This window comes from Embiotoca jacksoni, unplaced genomic scaffold (genome assembly GCF_022577435.1).
Source record: "Embiotoca jacksoni isolate LCO1_2020_lvr unplaced genomic scaffold, fEmbJac1.0.p SCAF_15, whole genome shotgun sequence".
NCBI classification, from domain to species: domain Eukaryota; kingdom Metazoa; phylum Chordata; class Actinopteri; family Embiotocidae; genus Embiotoca; species Embiotoca jacksoni.
Window position 1 is genome coordinate 9792765 of NW_027185285.1, and position 13287 is coordinate 9806051.

Consider the following 13287-nt stretch of genomic DNA (forward strand, 5'->3'; position numbering starts at 1 on the left):
CATTCTGCTGTTACTTAAAGTACACAAACACACCTGAACTCTTTAAGACCTCTAAATATTCACCATGTGTCAATATCACACATACATTCCAAACAACTTCCAAACCCTCCACGGCAGGACCAAAATATAATAATAACCTTTCTCTGATTTTCAGGAAATAAACGACTGTTGTCTTACAGAAATGGCACTTGAAGCGACACTGGGGAAATACATTTGTTGTGTTTGACCATGGGCGTGCTGGTGTGAGTGTGTGACTCAGACACTGTGACTCACAGCCCAACAGAAATGATAGTTTTTACTCTCACGGCTGATGCACAACCCACTCGACTGTTTACACCAGCAGACGATACAGTTCTGCCCATTAAAAAGAATCACATGTAGCATAATGTGGGTGGTTGGACAACAGATACAAATGCAGAGAGTATCTCTTCCTTCATAAAAACGTGTGATCATTTTTACCTTCAAAGCCTCGTCTAATCAGACAGGCAGTGTTTGATGTCTGAGCAGAAACAGCAGTGAGCCTGTGGTTTGTGAGAGAAAAAAAGACAGTTTGTCTGAGGAAGTTGCTGTAAAATCCTTTTCATAATCTTGTGGTGAAGGAACCTTCACTGCCTATGCAGTGATGCTGCAGCGTAGCTGCAACCACTGTGCACAACAGGCCTGTTGCTATGCTACCATTGAGGTATGAAGACAAATGTATGTGATGACCATCCCTGTAACATATTAATGGGAATAAAACAGATATCTCTGTTGATCCCTGTTATTAAGAGTATTTAGAGTCATGTTAATCTTACTTGTGTCTGTATTAATACTTTTTGCTGTCAAATAATATCAACTTCAGCTGTCTAACACATTATCTGTATCTCTATCTGTAGCTGTGCTGATGATACACTTCTTTATGTGTCCTCTTATACCACAGCACCACCTTAATGGACTCTTTAGATGCATTTTTAATATTAGCGCCTGGATGTTGCAAAATGTTTTACAGCTCAACTAGAACCAAACGGGAGTTTTAGCTGTTCATCTTCAGGGCTCACAAAGAATACTCTCAGAGCCAATCTAACATGAAGCAGACCAGACTTTTTCATGCTGACATATATCTGGTCGACCCCCAAAAAATTATAAATTAGAACTGCAACACAAAATTAAATTCATGGCTCACACACAGTGATAATATTGATAAAATTGCCATTAATATCATTAAACAACTCGTAACTGTATTAATAAAGAGCTGACAGTTTTCTAAAGAGTAAGCTGCTAAAACTATTTCCAACTGTGTCATGGCGAACATATTAACTCGATAAGTGAATATGGTCCAAAATAAAGTCTCCATTTGTTGTTGTGGTTCTCTTGGTCACAGCTACAACCTGTAAACCCACATTCTCAGTGTGAATGATACTGGTTTATGTTGGTTATCATTATGTTTCAAAGGTATATAAATCATGTTAGTGCTAAGGTTAACTAATACACGAGTGACTGGAAATGGCAGGTTGGTGTTAATCCAGCAGGTTGAGATGTCAGTTATTGCATCATCAATGTCAATTTGATAAACATCACCTGGGAACATGAACAGATTTCTTTCAGTTCAGCAGCTGATCTCTGTCTGGCAGGTCGTATTTCTTCTTCTGCAGATATTCGGCCACAGCTCTTTGTTGCATGACACTAGAGAGAACATGCATGTATCGAATGTAAAGTGGGTATCTTCAGAAAGGTAAAAGCCTGTCAGTCAGCAGCCATCAGTGTTGATCCAATTAGTTACTGTTACTCTAAAGAAATTTGGGTTTTTAAATATGCTGTATGAAAGTGCACTTGCATGTCAATGAAATCATCTAAGACAGACCTGCCACAAGGAATCCAACATCAAAACTCCTTCATGTCAAAGATCTGTAAAAAAACATTCTTTTAACTTTTGTCAGCATTCATTCCCACCACTTTTCACTTTATTTACCACTATTCAGCCCACATTTCCTTTTCCCCTTAATCTCTTCTCTGGTACCACTCTGTTGTGTTCCCTCTCACAGCTCACTGTGGCTGACATATACACACACAGGAATCTCTTGTTTACTTTCCCCTGGAGTAAATGTCAGATGATTTCCAGAGGGACAAAACAAAGTGCTGCAGGGTGATGCAGCCTTTCCTATATGCAAGGACACAATTAGTTTGGTTTGCTTGCTGTATGACTGGAGATTATTTAGTACTGTTAGAAGAACTTTGGAGTCAATGCTTTAAAAAAAAAAAAAAAAAAAAAAAAGGAAGGAAGCACATAATAGGCAAAGCATAATATAACCTTTCCAGGGACTGTTTAATGTCTCAGCGAGCGCTTCGTACAGGAACGAGCAGCTCGTCTTTTTCACTGGCACCTAATTAGAGTGTGTTGGCAGTAACTTGTCTATATTCACAGTATGTAGTCCCTGATTAGCCTTCTCAGCCTGCAAATTAAATACAGTGGAGAGCGTTGCTCGCCTGTCCACAGGTCTATTTATCTGCAACCAGCTGTGACGGCCTTTATCAATTGCCATGAGTGTGGAGCCACAAAACAGACCACATCACTGCCTGGGAAAGAGGAGCCGGCAAAAGCAGTGCAGACAATAACAACAGACAGTGAGTATGAATGGATATGCATTTATCTTTGCCACAATACAAAAGTGAATATTCATATCAATCACCCTCCTGTTTGGCTTCATGTGTCCATAATGTCTTCAGACAAGGTGGTCCATCAGGAACCATTTGCTTGACAGTGGTCCTGCTTTAGGAGGCAATAAATCCGCTGTATGAGTCATCAGTGACTGCATTGTGTATTATTTTGTGTGTGTGTGTGTGTGTGTGTGTGTGTGTGTGTGTGTGTGTGTGTGTGTGTGCAAGGTGAAGACAGGCAGCTGAGGTAAGTTGTGTGGAACTGAGACCATCTGGTTTCTTCCTCACAACAGTGAACATTAACGCCCCCAAGAACCACAACGCACACATCTCATCCTGTTGTCATGGCATTCATAATCTACAGGATGTTCTCCACTGCCTCCACTGCTATCTGGTGACCAGTTGAGATATTTTCAATCATAAAGTCAAACACCACCTGATATGATAGCACTGTAGAGCTCATGCAACATTAAAGAGGTGAGAGTATCTGAAGATCACCCCTTGATTGTACATCAATTGCAGTGGGCAGAAATGTTGGGCACATATTGCAGTACAACTGGAGGACATATCAGCCAGAGTGAACATAAAAGCAACAGACGTGAATGTACAAAAGCTGAGAAACTGCACAAATATAATAGAAAATATGAATCAGCTCTTAGATTTGAGTGACCTCTCATGATGATGTGGGTTATGTGCTCCACTGCACTCACAGTGTTTGACATTATCAGTGTTCGGAACTTAAGTCTCAGACTCCTGCCATGTTTATGCTGAGTTTGTCAGCGTGGCACTTTCCTCATAACAACCAGATGTCTCTAAGTGGTGTGTATGTAGCAGGGTTGGGAGAGGAAGATATGTGTTAAGATTCATAGCAAAACTAATTAGACTGAAAATCCGTTATTAGTTGTTTGTTTAATAAACCTTCTCACGATAGCTGATAGTGTTGATAATTTTCCATAATTTTTACAGTCGTGTTCAGTTGCAATCATGACGTCCATGATAAAGACAACTTCTATTACTAAATTCTCATAGCATTTCTTATCACAGGAGCATGTCAGACCACACTTGAGGACTTGAGCAGAAGGTTTACTCCAACTATCGACCCAGATCACTTCAGCACTTCAGTGATCTTCCCAGTTAAAGTGACCGTGCAGTGAAGAAACGTGTAAAAGGAAAGACATCAGTGTGCGATGACCTCATTTGGACCCAATTAAAAGAGGAGAAGAGTGAACTGTAAGTTCTAGTAACCTACGCATCTAAAGACAAAATATTGACTACTATGACAAAAGAAAAGCATTAAAAGTCTTTATTATAACAACATTGCCAAGATGCTACTGTAATAATTATACTAAATTATACTACCTGGAATAAGGACATATTTAACTGTAAGGCATAATAATGTAAAAAAAAATAAATATTAGCCAATAATCTAAATAATGATCAGTTAAAGTCCAGATGATGTCATTATGTCATTCAGCTACTAAAGAAAATGGCAAAGGGAGACTGGCAAGTGTAGTTTGTTCCCTGAGGGGCAGCTACACTTACAGTGTCTAATACATCACAAATAGATAATTGCAGTGCTGGAGCAGCCATAATAATATTTAATGACCTAAATTGGGCAGGAATCATTAGTATCCATAAGCCAGTCAGCCTCCCTGCTGCAAAACCTATAAACCCTGTACTTCACACCAGCAAATCACATCACGTATTGTATTACATGTCCCTTACATTATACTCATATTAATGCACATAATTCTTCTTGAAAGGCCAGATACACAATAGATACATGAAAGCACTGAGACTCATATGTGTACACAAAGACACGCACGTTTGCAGGTAGAAACCGCAGGTTTTCCTCTGGGCGGTGTGTTACATGATGGAGCAGGTGAAGCCGCAGCAGTCTTTCAGTAGTGTAAGTCCAGTTTTAGTGATGAATGGCGATGATGTCTGCTGGGATTTGGAGGCCACTTTCTGATCTTGCAAAGCACCTGAGTGAAAAGGATAAGAGGTGACAGGAAACACGTATTCACCACGGCATGTTCACACTCATCTACAGCTTCATGGCAAGTTGGATATTTTCAGTAATTCTGATTTTCTTTTTTTATCTGTATGGTAAATATGCAGGCACATCTGGCAGATGGTTAGCTTAGCTTAGTATAAAGACGGAAAAAAAAAATGAGCCTAGCTCTGTCCAAATGTCAGGAAATCCACCTGCCTGGCAACTGGTCCCAACAAAGAAACAGTGTGGTACATAACCCACATTACACATTTATGTTTTGAACGCTGCGACTTCCTGTATCAATTTCAAATTAAAATCCCTCATTTCAAAATAAAAGCCCTCAAGCATGTACTAGGCTTTAACGTAGTCTTGTTTCAGTATTAGGTCGTTGCTGTATCTACCTTTAGTAATTCAAGTAGCTAACAGAGCTACAACTGTGCTACCTGACTACCTTCATCCTCTTAGACACAATGTCATGAGTAGGTATAAATGATGGCAGCAAAGACAGCTGCAGCCCCAGACGTCTTTTTAATTGAAAGCTTTAAATGGCAGCTTTCCAGTTAGACTCACCTTTTGCGGCCAACGCTTTGGGAAATTTGGACTGTAAGAATGCAGCCATTTCTCTGTCCTCCTCTCTTTCCCTGTGGAGGAGAATATTTCCTTGTTTTTTTTTTTTATCTGTGAAGTAGCAGTGAAGATTTTGTGTCTTTGAAAGAAACCCAGGCTGCAGGCTGCCTGACAAGAGAAATCTCCAGGAGAGAATTTTAATGCACTGTAAATGTGGATTCTATCTTCATTTCCATTCTCACATCCACGTTAAATAATGAACGGAGATTGCCTCTCACATCCCTGCAATCTTTCTGTGAACAATCAAAATGTCACTGAAAGATATTTCTTCACAAAGACAACCGCCTGCTTATCTCCAATGACAGCTAATCTAGCACCACAAACAAATAAGATGAGTGATGGTGGACTTTATATTATTATTCAGGGTAACTATACAGAGAGAATGTCAAGAATGAAAAGAGACCAGGCTTTATAAGACCAGAGTTATTAAGGTCCTACGAGAGCGTTTTAAAAACTCATTGGATCAGTAGTCCAAGACGGAGCAAATAAGTAAATAAGAGTTTAAGACAGACAGTAGGGACTGTGTGAGGGCCTTTCATCAATGTAAACATCACAGGATCACATTGTCCACCACTCAAGTAATTGATGAGAACCTTATCATAAACTCATAAATATGCTAAAAGTTAAATGTTTCAAGTTAAATAACGATTCAAAAGATCTAGACTTTTAGAAAGGTACACCTTTGCCTCAAAGAAAATATATTTGCTCTCTGAAAGCCATTATCTTCAAACAGACAGCACTGAATGTCTGGTTTGCCTATGCGCGAGAAGATCTTCACACAATAATGGTCCTTATGGTTGTTTTGCCTCACCTCAGCCTTTCAAACTCCACATCATCCACGAGAAAGTCTCTGGTCTCCACCAGCTTGTTGATCTGATGCAGCAGCTCCTCTTCCCTCTCCTTGTCCTCTTTGGACTTGTCTTTGTCTGTTCAACAGTCACACGGACAAGTCAGCTGTCAGTGACTGTTAAAATCAAATTAGTTTGAGACTGTACAGTTCACTCCAGTTATTAGTTACAATATAGTTTCTATGGCTTCTTATGGAAGGTTTTCAGAATAATGTTCATAAATGAAGAAACCAACTTTACTGTTAACTGAAATATTTCCCATTTTTACCAGTCACTGACACTGATGTTAGAAAAATATAATGTTTACCTGTCTGTCATCTTAGTTTAATGCTAACATACGTACATAATGAATTAGCTCTAAGAACAAAATATAGCACTAAGTGCAGCCTAAGTACCAAAGTATTGAACAAATTGAATATTTTTGACCTGATAGCACTACATAAAAGTTTAAAAGTCATAGGTTTCATTCTCTGAGGGACCATGAATGTCCACCAAAAATGTTACAATAATATCCAACAGTTGTCGGTACATTTCACTGAAAACCAGAAATGAAGGAAAGAGGAAACTTCAGGGAATCAGCAAATTTACTTGGCTTGATGCTCACGGCACCATGAATATTTGCCACATTTCATGACAATTCATCCAATAGTGGTCTAAACATATCACAATCTGGCTTGATGAAAAGTCATCAAGGATCACCAAAGTCACCACGATTCACCCTCTGACGACCATAATGTTCGTCCAAAATCCTCTGACAGTCCAACAGCTGTTAAGCTATTTCAGTCTGGACTAAAGTGGTGGACTGACTGACATCATCTCTAGACCCATTACATTATTCAATTCTACAAGATATTCAGAGAATTTTGAAGGCTACCAAATAATTTGGGTAACTTGAGCTACTTAAGTTTTCAGTTGCCAGAGCAACCTTTTTTTGTACTAGGGCTGCTTTCTAAACTTAATGAACAGAGGAATGTGAGTGTTGGTCTGAATATTTTCACAAAGATGTATGAAGTCCATTGACCTGAAATGTTTCCTTTCAAAAAGTCTTGGTTTTTTATTCAAAACAGGCTCATTCTGGAGATGTTTGACTCCCTCCAGGAAGAGGTAATTGCTGGTTGGAAGGACACACTGCATGGCTTCAGTCAGCTCGTATCTTTTCAAATCACAACATAGCAAACTAAAACAGGATGGAGGCCATTCTCAGACGAATGTCTGCAGGTTAAATACAACGTGACAAACACCGCAGGGAGAGGCAGAGACTGCTGTTAATTTACCCGGGATTGAGACAAGTTTCTGCAGCTCCTGCTTCAGCCTTGTGATTTCTTTGCAGAGCTGGATGTCATCCATCCTGAGAGGTAAACAAACAAATGGGGAAAACATTTTAATAGACATCTGCAGCAAACCAGCTGAGGCCAGTGCAAATTATAATTAAACTAGAACTCCAAATATTTTTGACTGACTCTAGTTTTCCCCTCATGGAGATCCATAAACAGAATGGATTTTGCATCATGGGAGCAAAACAATTTCCCTCCAAACTTTACACACAATCGTCAGTGTGAAATTAGATGAGCATATCAAACAGACAGACGCTCCAATTTTAGGCTCAGATTAAAGTGAGGTCTGTGAGTTTATTAGTTGAAATAACACCGCCACGCTGCCCTCTGTGAATAAATCACACCTGACAGTATCAGATCTCATTTCACCCTCGGACTCTGATGGTGATTTCAAAACATCAGGAGTCGGTTCCGCCAGTGCTCTGTCCGTGTGTGTGTGTGTGTGTGTGTGTGTGTGTGTGTGTGTGTGTGTGTGTGTGTGTGTGTGTTGCCAAAACATATAACTGATGGTATGAAGAGGGAAATGAGTGTAATAGATACATTCTGAGCTGCTGGTTAAGTAAAATAGGTTGTACTTCAGCTGTATATATTTCAGGGTGACTCATGTCGGCTCAGACAGGAGTGTTTACTCACATATTTTTTTTCTGGTCTGTCTAAATGTCACAGACAACCAAAGGATGGAACGACGTCAGCCACCTAGCAGGACGTCGGTAGTGAAAACATACATGAATGATTCTTGGAAGACATATATATGAATCCAAACATGCTGTATAATTACCGTTCTCTTCAACGGATTGTTTGAAATGTTGGAAATACGCTTATTTTCTTAGTTGGATGAGGAAATTGATTTCACACGTGTCTGCACCGTGAGAATAAAGCTGAAGTTAGCAGCTGGTTAGCTTAGCATAAAGACCAAAAACAACGACAGGAAACAGGCTGGCTCTGAAGGTTACAAATACCACATTTACTCTCAACCACCTTTTTTTTTTTTTTTTCTTCAAACATTAACAAACATACAAGCTAGATAGAATCGGAGCCCTGAATAAGACTTTTACCTTCTTTCTACTGTAGATGGATAGGTGGCTTAAAAAAAATAGTCATCATCTACTATTTTTGGCAGCTATCAGGTTCTGGTATAAATGTGAGATGTGAACGAAGCGGAGCACCGTGACGTGTACTGAATGTTTTCCCTCTAAGACTTGGGACGTCACAGTAGAACTCAGTGTTGACAGTCTGACCCTTCACAGTGTAACAACCCCACGAATGTCAAAGATAACCCACGCTCCTGACTCGATGTGGCTTTTTCCCAAAACACCTCTCCAGGCTCATTGCGCATCACGCTGCTGCACACCGTTCATGCTCAACAGACACTGTCTGAAGTCTGAACTTTTTGTTCCACCGTCGAAGACCGCCCGAAGATTTAAATGTAGCCGATGAAAACCAAAACTGATTGCAATCAGATGATATCCGGATGGTTTAAACCAGTGATTCCCAAACGGTGGTATGCGTGGTAATGCAGGGCACGCCTGACATAACGCCAATATTAGTTGTATGCAGTCAAATTAAGACTCCCGAGTCTTTAATCTTAGAAAGCAAGATGAGTGGGATTTTGTAATGGCTACAAGGTCCAAAAAAAACAGTCGAGAGGACAGTGACAATTCTGCACCAGACAGGCCAGAACAAACCCTTTCATGCTGAAGAGTTGGAGTTGGCATTTGAGCCGCCAAGTGGCGTCACTTCTAGCAGAGTTGTTTCTTTGATTCTGAAAGTAGTCTTAAATTGTTGTTAATAAACCTTTCTAAAGCATTTGCATGGCTACCCCATTACATTTTAATTCATGGCAAGTTATACTTGGAAAATTGGGTTTGGTACATAGTGGCACATGGTCTGAGAAGCTTGGGAATAAACCAGATATATCATGTTTATGAGCTTTACAGGTGCTGACAGGTGGGATTTATTATGTTTGGATGGAGCGTGTTTTCTGCTGTTTGCATTCTGCAGGCAAGAAAGCAATCTATTTAATACATTTGAGAGAAACTACAATATCTCTTTTTGTTGCAGTTTGATGTAATGCAGGTGAACATATGCACACCCGTGGAGACAGAAATGATCAATTATTAGTAGTGGGATTGTGCATCGCTTTTCAATGAACCACAACACTTATCAGACTGGCAAAAACAAAACCCTGAACAAAAACAGCTATTGTCAGTTTCTCTGATACATTGTGTGTCCACGTTATGCAGTGCTGGCCTCTAGTTCACACTCCGCCACCTCCGTCATCATGTGTCAAAATAATGAGGAGGCCTCCACAGAAAAGAGTGAAATAATGAAAAGTCGGGATGAGAGAGAAAGGGCATATTTCAAAAGCTTTAAAAACTGTATGTCTGTGTGCTGGTAGTCTCCTAAGACCTTCAATAGCACGGCTGTTTTCTTCACTTTTTTTTCTGTCATGCACATGGCTGCTCCCACTGTCGGGGGCTGACAGTTGTGGTGCATCATCTCTTTCTCCTGAGGGGCTGCTAGTATCTTTTGTGTTGTACAGTTTGACTGTGTGTGTGGTAGCAGAACAGTTAGAACATCAGATGACTTAACAGAAGCATATCCACTATTATCCTCTGGGGTGTCATGTCATGAATGCCCTCCCCTCCAACAGAGCCCGATCTGGAGAATCATGAATCATTAAAAAAAAAAAAAAAAAACAACAAAAAAAAAACCATCAATTGTGGTCTGTGGGGATAAGACTGCGAATAGAGCTGTTTGTTTCTATGTTTGAAATGTGTGTAAAAGTAGCTGACATGAATAGTCCGATTGAAGAAGCAGATCTTACATGTATCTGAGCTCCGATTCTCTCCGTACGAGGATGTCTTGTATCCGCTCAATTCTGAACAGCTCGCCTTCAATGTCCTCGAGAGTAATGGTGGAGTCAGCCATGGAGACAGTGTCTTCTGCTGAAAGACAGACAACACCAAAACATGTTTATTTGGGTCTAAAACATCAAATTCAAGTATCTTCTGCAAACCAAATTACAGTTTCAATCAGCAGAGCAAAGAGAAGAGTGAGCAGTTTTTACAAAACAAAATGGCTGACATCATGTGCGGAAGGAAGTTATCAGGTTAAACATGGTCTTTGTCTATAACAAAGTGCATAATAGTAGACATTTTATTGTTTATTGTTAGGAAAAGCACAGGTGTAACCAACGGCCTTACTAATGAGTACATTCTTTTCAGGTGATCCAGGTTGTTGTTTTCCAGCTCACTGGCATTACTGGGACACTTAAAGGAACCGAGCCCTCATTCACGTCATCAGTTGAACTTGCTTTTACTGTAACGACATGGCAGAATTTCTCGGTTCTTTCAGCAGCAGCACCCAGAAGGACTCTGAACACTTAGTGGTCACAAGCCATTGAACTGCTCTAAATGTGGCGACAAAGACCATCTCAGTTTTCAGAGCCCGTCAGAAAAAAACTGTATAAAATATACATGCATTGTAACAGAATTATTGCAGCATCAAGATTTTTAAAATAGGCTTATTTTACCGCCGTCATGTATTTTCGTTAAACATGAAGCAGCCAGTTATCTTAGATTAGCATGCAGACTGGAAACAAGAAAAAAAACTGCCTGGGTCTGTTTAAAGATTAAAACAAATTCTACCAGCACTTACAGTAAAGCTTTCTGGTTCACATGTATTTTGTCATTTGTTTTATATACCTTTGGACAGGCTAATTGTTTCCCTGTGTTTCCAGTGTTTATGCTAAGCTAAAACAGCATACATACGGCTGCTGGCATACAAAATGTTAAACTACTGAAAGTGTGCTTTTTGTCACGTCACGACTTCTGTTAGCATAAGAAAGGCATAGTATTGAATTGTAGCCAAGTCATGGGTGAAACTCACTTAAAGTGACAAATGTGCTTTGAAGTATCCTGGCTTCCTCTATACAGCTATAAATGACAAAAATAATCCTGGACAGGAGAAAGTAGATATAGATAACAGATGGATGGATAATTAAACCTGCAACGCTGTTAATCTCCATACATTAAAACTATCCTGGAACTGATTCGGCATCCTGATATGACCCCCCCAAACCCCCCCTCTCCCCCCGAACCACCACATACTTCTTCCAGTGTCCCTGAATAACTGCACTTCCCTCCCTCCTGCAGCCTCCTACTCCTCACCGCCAGCGATGAGTCATCCAGCAGAGCCCGGATTGGCTTTTAATTACCTGTACTAGTGTGGAAAGACATTAGGCTCACCCTGAATGACTGGGATGCACATACACACAACCCCTCAAACTCCTCACGTACATCTGCTGATTCCACCAATATGTTCACCTCCACGTGATAACACACAATGACATGCACACACTTTTTAATTATGAGCAGGTGATTTGATGTTTTGGTGTTAAAAAGGCTTGTGCTTGTTTTTTTTTTTTTTTTTTTTTCATTATTTAGCTCTGACAGGCTCCAAGCAATCTATCAAAACTGGTCTTGGCTTTAAATTTCACACTGTTCATTTTAATTAGACTTGTTATATAGCAGGTTTATGTGATTATACAAAACAGGTTCTGTATTCTTCTCACTTCTTAAATACGTGCATGTCATTTTGATAGACTACGGAAATATTTAAGTATAAAGTCAACCATGTGTTATGGGTTGAAAGGAGCCAGTTGGGGTGGTTGGGCCATCAGGATGCCTCCTGGGCACCTTCCACCGGACGTTTTCCCGGCATGTCCAACTGGTAGGACACCCCGGGGTAGACCCACAATACACGGGAGAGATTGTTTAACTAAAGTGGTCTGGGAACACTTCAGGAGGAGCTTGGGAAAGGGACGTCTGGGTTAATTTGCTCCAAGGCAACCTGATCCCATATAAGTAGCAGAAAATGGATACATGAATAAATAAACCAACTGAACACAACATTTTCCCTACAATTTGCATCTAACTGCAGTTATTGTCAGGAAACATGTTGGGCATGGCATCAGATTGTGGATCAAGTTGCATTATCATTATTTCTGAATTTGTTTCAGTGTATTTAAATTGAACTATGTTAAGGCATTAAATACAAAATAAATGAAATGTAATAAAAATCTTAAAAAAAAAAAAAAAGAAAGAAAGACTATTGTCTTTAAATAAATAATTGACTTCATTTTAAAAATCATTTCTTAAATAAATACATTTATTGTAGGAAAACCGTCACCTCCACAATATGATAATATAGCTACTGGAGTTGACAAGACCAACCCGGGTGCTCATATCTACGTCCCTGCTAACACAACTTTGACACGGTGCTCAGTGAGGATCTGCAGGAACCTGAAGCTTAAATTCTCAACTGAAAGTCTTCTTCAGTCGCTCATTATTTCAGGCAATTACACTGTTGCATCCAGTCAAATTCAAACACAAAACACGAGCACTACATGACTCTTAAAACTCACTTGATTTCTCCGTCGCTTCATCCACCTGCGTCTTTTCCAGCGCGCCGTAATGCTGACAGGATTTCCCCTCTTTTTCCATATTCTTCAAAAAAAAAAAAATGCTTCTCTGTTCCGACACTCTGCTGGAAGAAATTCAAAGGAGGCACTTGTGCAGCCTGAAAATGAATTTTAAAAGGTTAACACCGAGTCCATGCAGCATCGCCGGAACGTGTGGGGGGAAAATAAGAACAGAGCTGCCAGCTGATGCTGAATCCATCCGGTCCTCCAGAGGTGGATTTCTCAGCGCGGAGGAGCTCATCGACAATTATATGAGGTCTGAGACGCCACCTACCGGCAGAAACACATACTGTGACAAGGAGGACAGTGAGAAGTACACAAAAAAACCCTTCTGGACCACTTCTGGGCCAGTTAGGTGGCTGA

The 13287-nt window shown here is 40.1% G+C and overlaps 1 protein-coding gene across 1 annotated transcript; it reads right to left on the reverse strand.

The window, feature by feature from the left end:
* Nucleotides 1–3922: 3922 nt before the first annotated feature.
* Nucleotides 3923–13132, reverse strand: LOC138197677 (bMERB domain-containing protein 1). Its single transcript, XM_069148535.1, has 6 exons — nt 12868–13132; nt 10267–10387; nt 7380–7453; nt 6069–6183; nt 5201–5271; nt 3923–4619 (listed from the first exon to the last, which is right to left on the reverse strand). The coding sequence occupies exons 1-6, from the start codon at nt 12944–12946 to the stop codon at nt 4501–4503; spliced, it is 579 nt and encodes a 192-aa protein (XP_069004636.1). The 5' UTR covers nt 12947–13132; the 3' UTR covers nt 3923–4500.
* Between the last annotated feature and the right edge of the window lie 155 nt (nt 13133–13287).

Bases quoted from the DNA above. Each gene is read 5' to 3' on its own strand.
- LOC138197677 (XM_069148535.1), bottom strand. From the start codon at position 12,946: ATGGAAAAAGAGGGGAAATCCTGTCAGCATTACGGCGCGCTGGAAAAG. The intron at 10,388-12,867 runs GTGAGTTTTAAG...TCTGTCTTTCAG, and splicing joins TGAAGCGACGGAGAAATCAA to CAGAAGACACTGTCTCCATG. The intron at 7,454-10,266 runs GTAAGATCTGCT...TTTACCTCTCAG, and splicing joins GAATCGGAGCTCAGATACAT to GATGGATGACATCCAGCTCT.